At 41.1% G+C, this 18,630-nt stretch overlaps 1 protein-coding gene across 12 annotated transcripts in view; it reads right to left on the reverse strand.

The window, feature by feature from the left end:
• Positions 1-18,630, reverse strand: part of FHOD3 (formin homology 2 domain containing 3) — a 401,018-nt gene that overhangs the window by 356,505 nt on the left and 25,883 nt on the right. For all 12 annotated transcript variants that reach the window (XM_063131345.1, XM_063131400.1, XM_063131398.1 and 9 more), the window contains exon 2: positions 61-167. In XM_063131345.1, the coding sequence (XP_062987415.1) occupies positions 61-167 (107 nt within the window). The remainder of the gene's footprint in view (positions 1-60; positions 168-18,630) is intronic.

Below are 18,630 nucleotides of genomic sequence, written 5' to 3' on the forward strand. Positions count from 1 at the left end.
CATAACAAGTCTTCAAATATTTTAAAGGCTTATCATGAACAAAATGTATGAATTACTTACCCAGAATCTTCCTGGAAGCCTTCCAACTCATCCTTTTGCTCAGCGAAGGTAGATTCTAAATCCAAATAGGTACCATTGTGAGACAGTTGCAGTGCACAGTCATCAAGCTGAAAGAGAAACCCAAATTCTATAGTTCAGTGTTGAAAGACTTTCATCTGGAAAAAAATACTTGGGCGGGGGGGGGGGGGAGATTGTTGCAGTTTTTGCCCCAGTCCTAGCATATGTTATCTTAATACAGGCCTTTAACTTTCCCTACAGATGTTGAGCTACATACCACCTACTCCTCTAAGCAAAGGATTACACGATCCCAAACACAAAACAGTAAGGTCAGTAGTCATTTTGTTCACCAAAACAGGATAACTTACTTAATTACAAATTCAGAAGTTACTCTCTCAAATTTGCTTCCCTGAAATAACCACTCCTTTTCATACAAATAAGAAATTCCAGGGCGCTTACTTTTGGTTACTCACATATTTTCTCTGTGGTACTGTAAACTCTATTCAGCTGAAAGAATCCCTCCTGTTATTGTTTACACAATCACTTATTTATTTATTTATTTATTTATTTAGAATATTTATATACCGCTCCCCATTGAAAAATTTCGGAGCGGTGTACAACATAAAATGAAAATAAAAACAGAATAAAACAGTTAAAACAAAATTTAAAAAGAAGCGAAAACAGAGATTCAAGGCTGCATATTAAGGAAAGGCTTCTTGGAATAAAGATGTTTTCAGGAGGCGCCGAAAGGAGTACAAGGTTGGCACCTGCCTGACCTCCAGAGGTAGGGAATTCCACAGGAGGGGCGCCACCACACTGAAGGCTCTTCCCCTGGTGGACTCCAATCGGAGGATGGATCTATGTGGAACCACCAGGAGCAGGCCCTCGGATGACCTCAGTGACCGGGCAGGTTGGCAAGGGAGAAGGCGCTCTCTCAGGTATCCTGGTCCCAAGTTGTTTAGGGCTTTGTACACAAGTACAAGAACATTCAACCTGGCCCGGTAGCAAATAGGCAGCCAGTGCAGTTCCCTCAGCAGAGGACTTACATGCTGGAAAGGGGCAGCTCCGGACAACAGCCGAGCTGCAGCCTTCTGCACTAGCTCCAGCTTCCGAAGCAGCTTCAAGGGCAGCCCCCACATTGAGCGCATTGCAGTAATCCAGTCTTGAGGTTACCAATGCCTGTACCACCGTGGCCAAGCTATCCCTGTCCAGGAGAGGCTGTAGTTGGCGAACTAACCGAAGATGGTAAAAGGCACTCCGAGCTACTTGAACCTCCAACAACAGAAATGGGTCTAAGAGTGCCCCCAAACTACGAACCTGTTCTTTCAGAGGTAGTGCAACCCTGTCCAGAACAGGCAATGAGCCTGTCTCCCGGACTCGGGAACCACTCACCCACAGGGGTTCCATCTTGCCAGGATTCAGTCTCAGTTTATTGGCCCTCATCCAGCCCATTACTGAGTCTAGGCACTGGTCCAGGACCCGCACAGCCTCACCTGATTCAGTTGTCACAGGGAGATAGAGCTGCGTGTCATCAGCGTATTGATGGCGTTTAGCTCCAAATCCCCTAATGACCGCTCCCAACGGCTTCATATAGATGTTAAATAACATTGGGGACAATATGGTGCCCTGCGGCACTCCATAGCTCAATTGCCAAGAGGCCAAGGACTGGTCACCCAATGCTACTCTCTGAAAACGACCTCGTAAGTAGGACCAGAACCACTGTAAAACAGTGCCTCCGATGCCCATCCCACGGAGTCGATCCAGGAGGATACCATTATCTTATCTTTAGGCAAGTCTATATAGTATTTATATGTTATGTAGTATGGCTCAATTATTCAGGCCTTTTGCAGACATGCAAATCATAGATCATGCTCAGATGACATAAGCCACAGTGGTTAAACATTTTGAGCTAAACGTTATGGCTTAGTGTGTCATGTGAACCTTGACCTAGCGTGTCGAGTAAACCATTCCTAACCATGCTGACTACATAACCACAGTTTAAATACACTAACCATTTGCTGCAAAAGGGTTAGCAATCTAACCATGACTTAGCATGTTGTCTGAACAGGCCCATCATTTTTTCTTAACTATGGTTTAATATTATATCACAATACTTAAGCCATGTTTAAGGACTGGACTCCAAACTAGGATAAGAAATCGCACCTGAAGTGGGTTTGCAAATTATTATTGTGTTAACCACAGTTAAGTACTACATGTGGTTAACAAACCATGATCAAACCACGTTCCCTGCCTTTCTGCTTATATGGCGACAAACAGATCCCACTGGCATCTCCCTATACATGCTTTCCAGAGGCTCAGCAAGCTGTTTCAAACTACATTTGAGAACTTAACAAGAATTAAGGTAACAAACCATAGCTAATACGAAATATGGTTAAGTATTATGTGTACAACAGGCATCTATCTCTATTTGTGTGGATGTCTAAACAAATCAGAGTTTAAAGCAAGTTCAGAGCCTGCTAGCCTAGCATAATTTATTTATTTATTTATTTATTTATTTATTACATTTTTATACCGCCCAATAGCCGAAGCTCTCTGGGCGGTTCACAAAAATTAAAACCACAGTAAAACACCCAACAGGTTAAAACACAATTACGAAATACAGTATAAAAAGCGCAACCAGGATAAAACCACGCAGCAAATTTGATATAAGATTAAAATACAGAGTTAAAACAGTAAAATTTAAATTTAAATTAAAATTAAGTGTTAAAATACTGAGTGAATAAAAAGGTCTTCAGCTGGCGATGAAAGCAATACAGTGTAGGTGCCAGGCGGATCTCTCTGGGGAGCTTGTTCCACAACCGGGGTGCCACAGCGGAGAAAGCCCTCCTCCTAGTAGCCACCTGCCTCACTTCCTTTGGCAGGGGCTCACGGAGAAGGGCCCCTGTAGATGATCTTAAGGTCCGGGTAGGTACATATGGGAGGAGGCGTTCCTTCAGATAATTGGTAGTTGAGACAGAGGTCTGGCGCAGGCATAATTCTGAACTATTTCCTACTTATTCCTATGACCCAATGTTCTCAGTCAAAGAATGACTACAAAGCTCACAAAAGCAATATTACAAATTTTCACATAACGTATTGTCACTAATCTTGATGTAGCCATGAAAGACTGGAAATCTTCCTCTAACTGAAAATTACAAAGAACCCACACTTAGAATCAGAAAACAAAAAGGATAAATGAGCTGGTCAGTGCACACAAAGTACATGAAATCTGAACCTGTCTCACTATGATTACAGGAATTAAAATTTGGAAGGAACATAAGATTTGTTATGTACACACATATTAATTTACCCTCTGATGAAACAGGTTTTGCAGGTTTTTGAAACTATGCAGGAACTTGTGATACCTGTTTACTAGAGGTAAAAATGGAATGATTTGACACAGCATGAGCAGCTATCCTTCTTGCAAACTGCTTTAACTTCTCGGGGGTGGGGGCAAAGCATCACTATATCTCATCGTCTCTCAGTTGTCTTTTCTAATCTCACACCAGCAGTTGCGGTAGACTTCCTAAAGTAGGGTGACCATATGAAAAGGAGGACAGGGTTCCTGTATCTTGAACAGTTGCATAGAAAAGGGAATTTCAGCAGGTGTCATTTGTATATATGGGGAACCTGGTAAAATTCCCTCTTCATCACAACAGTTAAAGTGCAGAAGCTATACTAGAGTGACCAGATTTAAAAGAGGGCAGGGCACCTGCACCTTTAACTGCTGTGATGAAGAGGAAATTTCACCAGGTTCCCCATAAATATAAATGACACCTGCTGAAATTCCCTTTTCTATGCAACTGTTAAAGATACAGGAGCCCTGTCCTCCTTTTCATATGGTCACCCTACCTAAAGTCTGAACCATATACTTCATGTCTGTGCTGTTTTTCCAAACACGGGTAATGGTAGTTATTTTGAAACATTCCTCACAGACTATTCTCCCTACCAGGGATTCCGACACACCTAAAATCAATAGATGGCTGCTAAACAAAATTATGAGAAAATTCACACTTACTAATCAGGCAAATAGGTTTGGTAATTCCTCTCTAGCCTCAATTAACAATTAGGACTGCACTCCTGTACACATTTACCTGGGACTGAGTCCCACTGAACACAGCAGGATTACATCCAAATAAACGCACATAGAATTGTGCTATGAAATGGCAAAAGAGACATTGCTAATTACAGAAAGACTCTGCCATCACTACGGTGATTGGAAGGTCTGCCCACAAATTCAGTTGTATAATTAGGGAGAAGAACCCTGCTTTCTAAATTATTCTACTCTTTAAAAAGGAACTGCAAAACCAGGAAGGATCCAATGTGCCACAGTAAACAAAACTAGAACTTTCCCAGATTTCAAATGAATTGCTTTAGTTTCAGTTGAATGGGATATTTTCTAATTCTCACATCAATGCATAAGGATTCTAATGAAAGTACTAGAACTGACAGTGATGGGTACATAGAGGATCTTTCTTTTTTTGGTAATTTAAATACTTTTTAAAAACTTCTTTAAAAAATGGAACCAGAGGTCCTAAAACACCCTCTCTGGTCTTCAATGGAACCTTTAGAGCCTCCGTTTTAGAGACTCTTACATGATCTCCCAGCAAGCTTATCTATCTTTATCCCAAGTAAGGGCCACTACCCTCATTGCATATTCAGGTCCATGCCTTAAACGTAACATGTGAAAACAACAACACAAATACTATATAACATCAACAAAAAACATTGGGGCACCTTAAGGACTAGCACATTTATTATGGCATAAACTGCTTTCGTGGACTTGAGTCATTTTTAAAGATAGAGAGATGAAACTTCGCACCATGATAGGGTTTAGGTAGAGCTTTAGCCATACCAAATTTGAAACATATCCGTTCATCCATTGATTTTTTAGGAATTTTTTAATAATTGAGGTTTTAAAAATATTATTTTAAAAATCATCATTTTTAAAGATAAAGAGATGAAACTTTGCACCATGATAGGTTTTAGGTAGAGCTTTAGCCATACCAAATTTGAAACAGATCTGTTCATCCATTGATTTTTTAGGATTTTTTTAATAATTGAGGTTTTAAAATTATTGTTTTTAAAATCGTCATTTTTAAAGATAAAGAGATGAAACTTTGCACCATGATAGGATTTAGGTAGAACTTTAGCCATACCAAATTTGAAACAGATCCATTCATCCATTGATTTTTTAGGAATTTTTTAAAAATTGAGGTTTTAAAATTGTTTTGTAGAACAGATTTGTCTTAAATGTGTGCTGTAAAATCAGACATGTGACCAAGGCTATGTTCAGGTGGTCACGCCCCCTTGGTGCTAGACACACCCCCTTGGGGGCCAACTATGTTGTCCTCCTTTTTGGTTTCTAAAATATGGTCACCCTAGTTTAGGCTATAGTAACTGTGTTGAAGAATCCAGCAAGAGGGGGGGGGGGACATCGGTTTCCAAGAGAGAGAAAAAATCAGGGTAAAATTATGTATTTGATTATATGCATTAAAATCTTACTGTGTAATGACTCAGACCAGCACATAGTCTACTGTATTTAAATCCCAACTGATTTCAGTGTGTTGTAAGCCCGTGGAAATGTGTGCTGGATTGCAGCCCAAAATCACAGTCTCAGAGGAGTACAGAATGTTTATCTTTAAACTACAGGAGATGTGGAGACAGGAAGCAATATTAGGGGAGATGGTAAAGATATTTCCAATTAAACATTTTGTTTTGCCACCTTCAATAGTTGCTTTTGGAGAACTCATTCACTGTTCTAGCTTTGTTTTGTTTTAAATGCAAACTAGCAAGCTTTACGCAAGAACTCCCCGACCTGGTTTTAACCACTACAGAAGTAAAGTGAATTTCTCAGTTGCTTCTGTACAAAATGGGGGACGACAATGACGCACACCACTAAACATCTATGCCCCAATTTTCCCTTCACCAATGGTAACTCTTAAGGCGAAGTAACAGAAAGCCGTCTTATTTCCTCAAACTCTGCAGCTCCTTTTAAAGGAACCAGGAGCGGAGGAAACAAAAGGGTGCAGAAGTTGGCTCCTAACCAGTTAGATGAAGAGAATTAAATCCTTTATTCCCTTTTCAGAAATGATAATTGAAATTCCACATTGGCTTTGAATAAAACTAACTCATTAGCCCAAGCCTTGTTCTGTTGTGTGTGCTTTTACTGTCTTAAGCTTTAGACTGACCCAGGGCAGCCACTTAAGAAAGTAAAGGAGGAGGGGGTCATTTGCCTCAAACACATGGTAGCCACATGTATTTAAGTACCATGAAGCCTTCAGGCACCTCTCCGACCCACACACACACACACACACCCTCCCCACTGAAAAAGCCAAATGGGCAAATGAATCACGGGAAAGGTAACACACGTGTTGCCATGCCAACAGAAACCTCAGGGAACCCACTTTGTTTTCCCAAGGAAAATGGGGTCCGAAGCTTCTCTCTAAAACAGCCTCTTCTTGCCCTTCTTTAAATTCCATGTGCAATTGGCACTGAGTGACTTGGCAGGAAAAGAAGCTTTATTTGCCAACAATCCCTTATTCTTTTTTTAAGCCCCTTGACTATTATAAAGGCTTTATCCATCTTCTTCCTTGGGGGGGGGAAGGGAGGGGGGGTCTGTTTATTAGTAAAGAAAACCACATAATTGATTTTTTTTTCCCCTGACAAAACATTATCATGCATTTTTAAGATGTTCATATTGTACCATTCAAGCCATATAAACAAATGGGGGGGGGGGAAGTATCAAATGGTCATCCCCATTTATAAAGTGAAGATGAGTTCAAGTTCCAAATATGCAGAGTTCAGCCAATATTTGTTACAATAGCTGTATGATTTTCAGGTTTCTGACCTATTTGAAGCAGAAGACAATTGGTTTTGTACCATTGTCATCTAATTGTTTTCGTTTGTCCACTTTCAGGGAAAAGTTTCCAGATTTTCATCATTTTTATTTTCTCCAACAACATCTAAACAAACATCACACATCATACAAACACACATAATACATACCAACAAAAATACATATAACATCACATAACATCACACTTAGGGGTGAGTTTTTCTTCTTCTTTCGCCCTCTTCATGCCAGACATGCCCCTTAATTTCTTCCACTACCCTTTAAATCTACCCTTTAGATTCATAAAATTGTTCCCTTTCCCTCTCTTGATTCCCTCTCTTTCCACTACCTTTTAAATCTACCCTTTGGATTCATAAAATTGTTCCCTTTCCCTCTCTTGATTTAAAATCCACAAACAAATACATCATTTTTCTCTGTCTCTTTCAACCTTTGACAGGGAAAACTTTCCATATTGACTTGAGTGCTAAGGAAACCCCTGAGCAACTGCCCTGGATTCCATCATACTGCAGAACATGTGTGCTTTTAGGGTGCACAGTCAGTCCATGTGGGGGCATTGGCCACAGGGCTGGAATCAGAAATAGGCATTATTGGGGATCCACTGTCAACCCTCAGAGACTCCTGGGCTCCACCTCCTTACTAACAAAGCTTGTTCATCTCCCCCTCTTCAAGCATGCAAACAGTGACCAGCGTGAGCAGATAGCACAGCATCTCTGATTTGCCTTGTGCTCTCCCTCTGGGAAGTTGTACAAGAGGGAGAGGACAAGTTAGGGTGACCAACTGTCAGGATTTTCCCGGATTTGTCCTGGTTTTTGTTCTTTCCATGGTGTCAGGGGGGATTTTCTATAATTTTCAATAATGTCCTGGAATGACACACCTTCCTCTTTAAGGCTGCCATTAGCATGGCAGGAGGGAATGACATGCTTTCTTGAGGCACATCATTCCCCCACCCTGAGCTCCAATTGAGGTCTTAAAGGGGAAAGTGGGTCATTCGTGGACATTATAGAAAAGGCCCCAATTGGAGTGGATGGTGGTGGTGCAGAATGAAATCCTTTCCCCTCCTCCACTCCAATTGAGTTCTTTAAGGTGGCGGGGGAATAACGTACTTTCTGCAGGACTCAGAAAGCTGCTTCCCCACACACACACTACGTGTCCTCTTTTTTGGTTTCCCAAATATGGTCACCCTAGGACAAGTGAATGGGCAACAGAGAAAAAAGTGAGGAGCAGGTGAACCCACTTGGGAAGGTCGCCCACAGAAGGAATTTTGCCCAAGGCCTGTTAAGTCACACCATCGCTCCCATGAACTACTCAAGAACGGCTGACAAGGTATCTTTCAGGGGAGCTTGTCCATCATTACTGATCTTCTAGCTCAGGAAAATTGGACAAGCTTCCACGGATCCCAAAAGGTTCTTTTGGAACACAAGACTGAAAATCATATGAACCTGTACAAACATTTCCAATTTGCTTTAGCAGTGCTTAGCTTTGGTTCCTGGCTTTCTGAATCCATCCCATATGACAGCTGAAAAGTGTAGCTTTCAAGGACAGGAGTGTGGTAAACGGAGAACAGCCAAAAGTTTTAAAGCAGCAAAATCATCTCCCTTATATTTTAGTCCTTGGATTTGATTATTCACTGCATCCATTTTTTAAAAAAATGGCTCTGTAGTTTTCACATTTTAAAATCCATTTAGGCTGCAATCCTACGCATACTTACCTGGAAGTAAATCCCACTGAACACAGTAGGGCTTACTTCTGAGTAGACACGAATAGGGTTGCAGTGTTAAAGCATCCATTTTCTTGGAGAACTATTGAGCTAAAACATTTTTCCTCTTCTTTTTGGTCTTGTGTGGTCACTCAGAACAGGCATTTGTATGCTAATAGGCTTAAGCTTCCTCTCAACCCATTTCCTTTGACCATTTTATTCTCTAGTGGATGCACAGATAATATCACAATAATTTCCATGACAACAGACCGCAAGCACACAAACACAGGTTCGAGAAGCATGACCCCCATGACCTAGCGTCACGTGCACAGAGCTGCTGAAAGTGAGCACAATGCATGCGAAGCGGGAATATTTGCTATGTTATACATTAAACCTCAGATGCCAGATTCAAGCCTCAAGCGCCGTTTTCTTAGCATGAGGGATGCAGCTCTGGCAACATTTCTGTATTTGGCACAATCCCCAGATCTTGAGTCATGTTGATGTGAGAGAAGATGTAATAAAGGGGCTGGGAACATTTTATTCATTCATATTTATGATCATTTTTTTTAAAAAAAAGAAAAGTCCAAGATGGTTAACGTAAGTACTGCAAAGTAAAATTAGCCTCAGCATGCCAAAGGAGGACTTTTGCCATCTCTCCCTCCTATTGCCAACTGCAGAGTGGTTGTCTATTGCAGTACTGAATCCCAGGCAGAGAGAAAGGGCCTCAAACCCCTCTCTTGCCCCTCTCCCGGGTTGGAGGAGAGGGGGAGGGCTGTCACTTTTTTAAAGTGAGGAGAGTTGGAGGGGCCAACAGCTTATTCTCTAATCGGGAAGAGCAGCTTAATGCATATCCCTGGCTCTTACTGCTGTTTTTTTACCCCTGATTCATCTCTGCACACTCCTCCCAACTTTAAAAAAATATTCATCCCAACCTCAGGCTTTAGAACAGTGGTTCCCAAACTTTTCCAGGTAAGCACCCCCTTGGTTCCACAAACTCATGGCCAGTGCCCCCTACCCTACCCTATAGAAATCATTATTCAGAATAGTAGTTTTCAACAACCCACTAAGGAAGATAATAACAATGAAATTCAAAACAGTAACAATTAATTGAATATTTATTCAAAATCCAATTACATTTTTTAGTTTACTCAATTAAACATAATTGATGAACTTGATCCAGTGATATCAACTTTTCAAAGTCTGATAGTCATTTAGCAAGTATATTAGATATCACATTTAGTAACTAGAGAAGCTTTGATTTGATTTATTGCATTTATTCACTGCCCCATAGCCAAAGCTCTCTGGGTGGTAGAGTACCTCACTATTCTGTAAATTCTTAATGTGATGGATGGGCTTGATGAAGTGATACCAGTTTCCCAATGTTTGATTTAAAGTCACTTAACATGAGTCTTAAATTACCACGTTTAGTAATCAGTTTTGCAGCCAGCGTAGCGGGGCACACCAAGCAGGGTAATGTATCTTCATTAGCGTTTTGGTGCTTTTGAAACATTTCAATTCACTGTTAAAAGGACTCTTCTTAAACGGTTTTAATACATGTGTGGATTCTTCCCCTATATGGCTTGGGACCAAACTATCTTCTCCCATAAAAATGTCCCTGGGTTTTAAGACCTGGAGAGGCGCTTCTCGGAAAATACCATCTTGAGCGCCCCCCCCCCCCGCCGCCCCTTTGCCTCTTAGCACCCCTCTGCCTCCCCTTGCCTCTTAATGCAATCCCACCCCCCCAAGGGGTAGTACTGCCCACTTTGGGAACCACTGCTTTAGAATGTTGAAAGAACTCCCTTTCCCAACCCTACACTCAGGAATCTGTCCACAACTGGAGGGCCAAAGGCTCTGATCTGACATGGAGAAAAAGAGGCTCCCCTGCCATTTTAAAATTGGACCTGCTCAGCTGAACCTTCAAGCTGAACCCCCCAAACAGTAGGAACTCTTGTTAAACCTCTAAGGACTCTCACTGCTCTCATAGGGCACCTCTTAAGTGTCTTCCACAGTCACAGAGAAATGATTTACAAGCATGGTTTCATCAACTACACACACACCAAATGTAGAGTTTAAAACCATAGCTTTTTACAGCAGTGCCAAAGCTCTGAAGCATCAACGTTCCCACAGACTAATTAATCTCCCATACTTCACATCTGTCAAGGAAAAATAACTGACATGTCACCAAAAGTCCAATTCTAAAGCAAATATACTCACATACAGCATGCCTACATTCATAAAAATTAATGACCCCATCCGTTGCTCACTACCAAAGTTTATATGTGCAAGACTTATTAGTACTTGAGTAGTTATGAAATTAATGCCTACTTGTTAGCATTTTTACGACTGGTTTCCAGACTTAAAGCACTTTAAAGATTGAAGCCCCATTCAAGGAACTCCTTAGTCGTGAATAATATCAAGCCCCAATAGTAATTTAGGCTCCAAATCCTTGTAAAATGCTCTTCACAAACTGAACTACTCAATGGAATTATTCCCTATATGTGAAGATTAAAACGGGCAGTATTTTTGCTAGTTTGAAACCCTGTCAGTGTACAGAAAGAGATGCACAACATACATTCCAAAGAGTATTAAGAACCCAATAAATGCACTATGCTACAGTCCAAACTAAAACCATTATGGTTTGTGAATGTGGGGGCCAGCTTGACATGTATTACCGAGATCTCGGTGGGAAAACTGGACAGGGTCGGCCAGACTCATCTCTGCCCACCTGTGTACTTGGCTCAGCACAAGCATAGACTGGAGGGATGGAGAGGGGGAGGGGCCGTGGTCCACTGAGATTCCACTGCCCTTGGCAGGAGACCCTTCCCCTCCAGTGCTAGATTTGAGGGCTTGTATCTGGTGCTGGGCCAGAGACACAGAATGGAGAGGCTGCTGGTGTACTGCTCACTGGTCTCAGGGGTGACAACCCAAGAGCAGTGGGCTTTGTGGACTTCAATATCCAGGCTGGAGTTGCCTTGTCAGCACCAGCTTAGGACTTACGGACGCCACGACAACCAGGGCGCTATCTCAATATGTCACTGGCACAACACATAACACAGGGCATACCCTTGATTCGGTCTATGTCCCAGCCAAGGACACCCCATCCCCAACCATTCTTCCCCGCATTATTTGGTTCCATGTCTTGTAAACACACGTGTGGATGGTTAACAGGGAGCACTCACAATTCTTAAGAAGGACTGGAAGCCTACTTTACCATGAATATGCATTTTAAAACTGAAAGGTTTGAAAAATCCATCCTCTTGCCAACCTTTAAGCATCTCCAGTAAGTGTTCTTCATCATTTGCCTGCAGGGACTGCAGCCACTTCCACACAGCGATGTTGCTTGCAGAGCAACCCCCTTTTCAGTTTAGCTATTTCTGCTGGGTGAGCAATTTGCTAGTTGTGCTGAGTCACTATTTTTCCTTGTAGTGGAATGGAGATCTGTGTTCCCAATACTTCAGAAATGATTACCCCTCTCAAGGGATAGAAGATACTGGTTGTTTGCTAAAGCTGGAATATGAACACATCTATCTGTGTTTCAATCAAATTTCATTGCTTCATGACAGTACTGGGGATCACCCTAACGAAAGCCTGGCAAGGCAATCCAGATCTCTCCTCTCTGCAGATTCATACGCATACACCACCAAATGCCACCATCAGCTCAAAAGGAACAGCACCTCTGCTGTTTTACTTTCCAAGCTATGTCAGAAGGATTAATGATATACCTTTGCTAAGTTACAATGTGTGCAGCCATTGAGTAGAATTCTACTCAGAATTCTACTCTGAATTCAAGTGGACTTACTCCAAGGTATCTGTGTATGTGTAGGATTCCACCCCAAACCTCTCTTTTTTTAATAATTGTCAACTTTTGATCAATTTTCTCTCCAGATAATTCTAAGCTGGCTAAACATTTCAACCAATCAACTAAAAGTTTAATATGCTATATTAATTATTGATGTAATTAGTAATGCATGTTTTTAAATAACCATGTTCTAGAATGGCCCCTTATTACCAAACCCACTCCAAAGATAATTTCAGAATGTGGTGGTGTGAAGGGTCCATAGCCAGGTTGCTCATACACTGGCCTGGCCCAAAAAGACACTTAGATGTCAATTTCGTACACATTTAACGGGCCTCATTAGCTTAATGGGGCTTACATCTGAGAAGACCTTATGTTTTAAAGCACCTTACAATAGTGACACTACAAATGATGAAGAAATCAATATCCCAAGAAACCCACGTGTCATCATTCCCCCTGCCCTCTGAGCCCATTTTATGCTGTTCAGGAACGAAGAGCGGCAGTGGGGCATTAGCGTACCTTGACTAGAGCACACAAATACCTTGAGATGGGCGTGACCCTTCGTCTGCTGCTTTCTGTGTACCTAAATTTGGACTGCAAGCCCCTCAGGGGAGGAACCTGTGCTCTTAAGTCCTATAAACCACTATGCACACTCAGGTCACAATATGAATAAATACATCTGAGTTGGCATAGACATGATACCAGTATATTTGTTAATTTGGTTTCGCTTTTCCCTCTGTTTCAAATTAACTTATACATTTGTCTTATATCCAACCAGAGGACTGAACCCTCTAGCTCAGTACATAACTCAAACTAGTGACAGCTCCCCAAGGTTTCTCCCAAACCCTGCTACTGGAGATTTTTTTCACTAGACATGCTGGGGATGGGATATTGGACATGTGCTATTGGACATGTGCTTTGCCTCTCAGCTCTGGTCCCACCCTGACATCAGTTGTACTTTTCCTTACATACTGTAATGAATAAAATGCCCCTCAAGTTAAACATAAAACTTGAGTGTTATTGGTTTGTTGGTTTATTGTGCTCTTTTTTTCAGTTTCATTGGCTAAACAACAAAGAAGTATTAGAACGTATTCTATTTTCCTGTACAATTTCTTCAGTTGATCTTTTTAGCAAGCACAGGGGAAACAGGCATATGTGAAATACTGTCGGCAATTCTGACTTCCTCTGTGTGCTTGCAAGGGATGTATGCCTGAATGTGATTTATGTTTGGTAAGGTGATATATGAAGCCAGTTCAATAAATCCAGTGTTCTCCCTGTTGCGAATGTTTGTGTTACTGAGCACCTTTTCTCTAATGCTGAACAAGCCGAGCCAGGGGAACACAATGCACTACCTTGGTTACAAGGTGACTCCTATAAACAAGTTCCTAAAGAAAGGACAAACACCATAATGCCTATACATACAGTGCAGATACACTTTCTATGTATTCCGGCCCCTATGTATCTTTGCAATCCTAATCCCAGAATTCAAATTCAAAATAGATATCAGAAAGGCAGGAAATCTGGTGTGAACTGAGTGCTGGGCTAGATGGATCTTTGGTCTGATCCAGCATGGCTCTTATGTTCTTAGCACCTCCAAGGAACTGTACTAGATCTTGGCATTTGAAAGAGTAAGATGCAATCATGGGGATGGTTTCTGAACCATCTATAGTGTCCATAATTATATGTAGCTCTTTGCATATTTATATTTCAGTGTGATGTATATATTCTAACATCCCGTGCTTTGGAGCATTATTTTTGTATTATTATGTGTTGCATTACATACAGCAGTGTGTTTTATTTACCTATAGAGCAGGTATGCCCCAAAGGATCTCACTTTTTATTGCTGTAACAACTGTTGCTCTTGTTTTTGTTTTTACATCAAAAGCATACATAAACACACATACCTTTCTATCGATGCTGGGTGAAATGGACAACGCAACCCTTTGGAAGAATGCTTGTGAAACAGACAAACCTATTACCGTATTTCTTCGATTGTAAGACGCCATCGATTGAAAGACGCACACTAATTTCAGTACCACCAACAGACACACCCGCGATTCTAAGACGCACCCCATTTTTAGAGATGTTTATATGGGGGAAAAGTGTGTCTTAGAATCCAAGAAATAGGGTATCTTTCATCAGCCTTCTCAACAGTTGCTGGACAGTGAAAATACTAGTCATTTTCAACAATTTTTAGAACAGGGGTGCACAACCCCTAGTATAATGTGCTCACAGAAACTGAAACAGCCTTCAAGGGCAGCACGATGTAGAGTGAATTGCAGTAATCAAGCAAGTTCACTAGGCATACCCTATTTTTAGTTTTGCTTCCCCCCTCCTTTTCCTTCCCAATCTCTTTCCCTTCTGTTGTGGTGTCTTTTAAATTGAAAGCCTGAGGGCAGGGACTACCTTATTATTAATCTGTGTAAATTGCACTGGGAGCCCTTTTTGGCTGAAGTGTGGTGTAAACATGCAATAAATAAATAAACATAAATAAGTAGCCTAGTCTGGAGATAACAAGGGCATGAATTAGAGTTGCTGCATGCTCATCAAAACTGTTATTACACACACAAGCTATCACAAAAGCCACCTCTCAGTACTTTGGAGATATTGCTGGAATAAACATAACATGTTTTAAACACCACTTTAGATAATTTGGCCTTAAAAGGGTTAAGGCACAAGCATGTGCATTCTTAAACAGAAAAAAACCTCCTACACTTCCCTGCTGGGGGTTGTTGGACTTTTTTGTCTAAGAATGCACAGGATTGCGCTCTTAGGAACAACAAAATCAATAACCAACCATTCTTAGAACAGGTTTTGGAAAGAGGTTTGGCTATTGTCATCTGTTTTTATAGGGTTAGGAATTTTTAAGGACTTCCATTTTTAATGAATGTAGGAAGTTTGTGTAGTTGGTTTATGTTTTTGCAAACACCTTTGTTCATAAGAAATCATTACACTTGAATCTGCTTAAGTTTTTAAAGTTGATCTAGAACAGTCATCCTAATCTCTGAATTAGGTTTACAGATCAGACAAAACTGACCCAAATATATCTTTACGGTCTCCCCACTTCTCAGACTGGTGAGACATTTCAGTGCTTAGCTGAGTTTGGTTTCCTTTGGAAGGATGCCACTGGAGGCTCGCGGCATTTTGCAGTGTTTGAATTGATTTATTAACATACAAATTGAACATAGGTGAAGCCACAATTTGAACACTGCAACAGCCAGCCAAATCCACAGTTCCACATCAGATCTCTACAGAGAAAGTCAAGCACCCCAAAATGCCCCCCCAACTCAGCTGTTTCTCCCTCTGTCCCACTCAGAAAAAGACAGCAGTTATGTTCACACAACACACTAACTGACCATGGGTTATTTTGTTGTCTGAACACAGCACGCTTTCTGCAGCGTGGATTATCGTGTTGTCAGAATGCAGTGCATTTTCCATAGGGTGGCTTCCTAACTATGCAATGTGGTTTATTTTTCTCAAGCAACCCACCTTGAGAACCCATGGCTTGTTGTTGGGTTGTTCAGAATGGTTAACAAGCCACACTACATCATTAACAAGCAGCCCCGCAGAAAATGTGATGCGTTCAGAAAACACGATAACTCACGCTGTGGAAAAAGCACTGCGTTTAGACAACACACCCTGCCAAAACCACACTGCATTCAGACAACACGATAACCCACGGTTCAACAACAATCCACACTGGATTGTATGAACCCAGTTAGCATATCCTGTATTCTCTTCCACAAACACTTAAGTTACTTTAACCTTAGCTAGTGGGAGAGGGAAGGCCTAATTTTGCTCCATTCAGAAAACTAAGAAATATCAAATTATCAAGAGCAATAATCCAACAGTTAGCTCCCATGGAGATGCATCCCCTAAACACCCCGGGCTATTAAGAAGCCTTAAGATGGTTTTCCACAACATGGTGCCTTCCAGATATTTTGGACTACAATCCCTATCAGCTCCAACTAGCATGGCAATAGTTAGGGATGATAGGATTTAATACAATGCATCTGGAAGGCATCAAGCTGGAGGGTAGGTACCTGAGGGCAGCCCATAATGACAGTGCAGTAATCAGAACATAGAGAAAAAACTATTAGAGTATTCACACCCACAGGCAGAGGTTTCCATCAGAGATAACCTTTTTGAATAGTCTCTTCAATAAGGCACTTTTCAAGTTTAGAAGGAAAAGGTAAATACCCTGAAGTTATGCATCAATAATGTTGACTGTCAATACATCCCAACCACTTGCAGACAATTACATATTGAACAATTTAGCAATTCCCACGGAGAAAGCACTGCAGCAATCGACAGAAAACTCCAGGAGATTATTTCAAAGATTTTAAGCTAATATATTTACTTTTTATCTGTATAACTTTATAACTTTTATCTGTAATAACTTTATAATTACTGCTCTCTTTTTTTGATACAACATACAGACAAAAGCAACTGAAATATATCAAGAATTATGAGTAAAAGCATTAAAAATAGAATGGTAACAGCATTCCTGCAGGTCTTCAAGTATCACTACTCTGCAGTAGTCTCCAGTCTTTTCAGCTAATAGGCAAACCATCAGCAATACAGTGCCTTCGTCTGAAAATCTGATACTACTTTTCTCGGTCTGACTTTTTAGTCCTTATATCACCATCCAAACCCTGATACCGCTAATAAGAAAACCCCTGAAATAAAACGAGCAACTCACGACTGAGAATAGTGACTCACTTTGCAACCAAATACTGTGTAAAGCGCACATCAAGAAGAAAGAGAAATGTGCAATATTACACAAATAAGGTTAACTCTAAAGTGTCTTGGAATCATCATGAGGGCAGCACGACTTCCAAAACAGGAGGCTGAATGCACAGTCAGAGATGGCAGCCAGAAGTACCTTTTGCCAATTTCATCTGGCACACCAGCTGTGCCCTTGCCTCTATCAGACTTGGCCTTGGTCATTCATTGTCTCCAGCACTGCAAAGCCTGAGACTCATGAAGCAGGGCCTGATGGTAAATGGTAAGGGCTGCCAACACTTGAAAGATAAAAAGAGGCAGAGCCCAATGGTAAATGGTAAGTTCCCCCAAAGTATATCGCTAGTGCAGATGTTTACAAGTCCTGTTCCATCAAGCTATATAGACCTCTAGACATTAATATCACCCCAACACAACCTAGACTCCAACTGTGTAACAAGCTCAATGCAAAAACTGAAAGTATGTAGCTGAAAGAGTTGCGTAGCTGAAACACAGTACATTAAACAAATTCATGGAGGTAACTCGATTCATATAAAGCAGATCACACAAAGAACTAAATCTTTTATTTCTCTCTCTCTCTCTCTCACACACACACACACACACACCAATGTTGTACTTGACCTTGATCTTGTTGCATTTGGCAGAATCTTTAAATAGCTTCTAGGAGGCCTTTTTCACTGGGGACCAGACAGGCTCCTAGAGTGTGATGATGCTTTCATGCACAAATGTTTCATGTGGCTTTGCCCCAATGAAGTTCTTGGTTAAGAATGTAATGTTAGATATTTCTTGACATACACAGCCTTTATCATGGCATTGATACTCTCATGTGACTTATCATGACAGAGTTCTAGAATGATCTTTGCGACATTGGTGAGTAGTCTGATGTTTGGACCCTGTGAATTCATGATGCTTTCTACCTTTTGGTCTTTCTTGCACATCACTAACCTGTTCCTATTCCTTTACCAACCTGAGGAACTCTGATGCTATGAGAAAATAATCCATCAAGGGTGACTTCTGATTGGGTGATGCCAGTTATTCCTCACAACAGTTTCATACTCTGTTTTCATGCTCTGCTCCATTTTCCATTATCAGGACCAATGGAGCAGAAAGGAATGTCAAAGGCTCCTGAGCCAACAGCATACTATCTGTCACAATGGGTGTGCTGATGGTCCAGCATCCTTCTCAGGTGGGCCTAGTTTATGTGGTCATGTGCAAGGAAGTACTTGTTAAGTTCTATGGGAACTGAAAGATGCCGTTTCCAATCTGGTTGCCTTGAAGCTCTGCATCTTGTCAAGTAGACTCTGTTGTGCCTGTCAATGCTTTTATGCATCTCTACTGACAACTCATCCTGGCTATCATGAATCGACTGCTTTTCTTTTGCCACCTATTTGATGATGTCTCTTTCAAGGGGATGTTCCTTCCACACTGCATTGTAGATCAGATCATAGAATGGCACTAGTATTACCAAATGTGATTTCATAG

Source organism: Elgaria multicarinata, chromosome 1 (genome assembly GCF_023053635.1).
Source record: "Elgaria multicarinata webbii isolate HBS135686 ecotype San Diego chromosome 1, rElgMul1.1.pri, whole genome shotgun sequence".
NCBI lineage: Eukaryota > Metazoa > Chordata > Lepidosauria > Squamata > Anguidae > Elgaria > Elgaria multicarinata.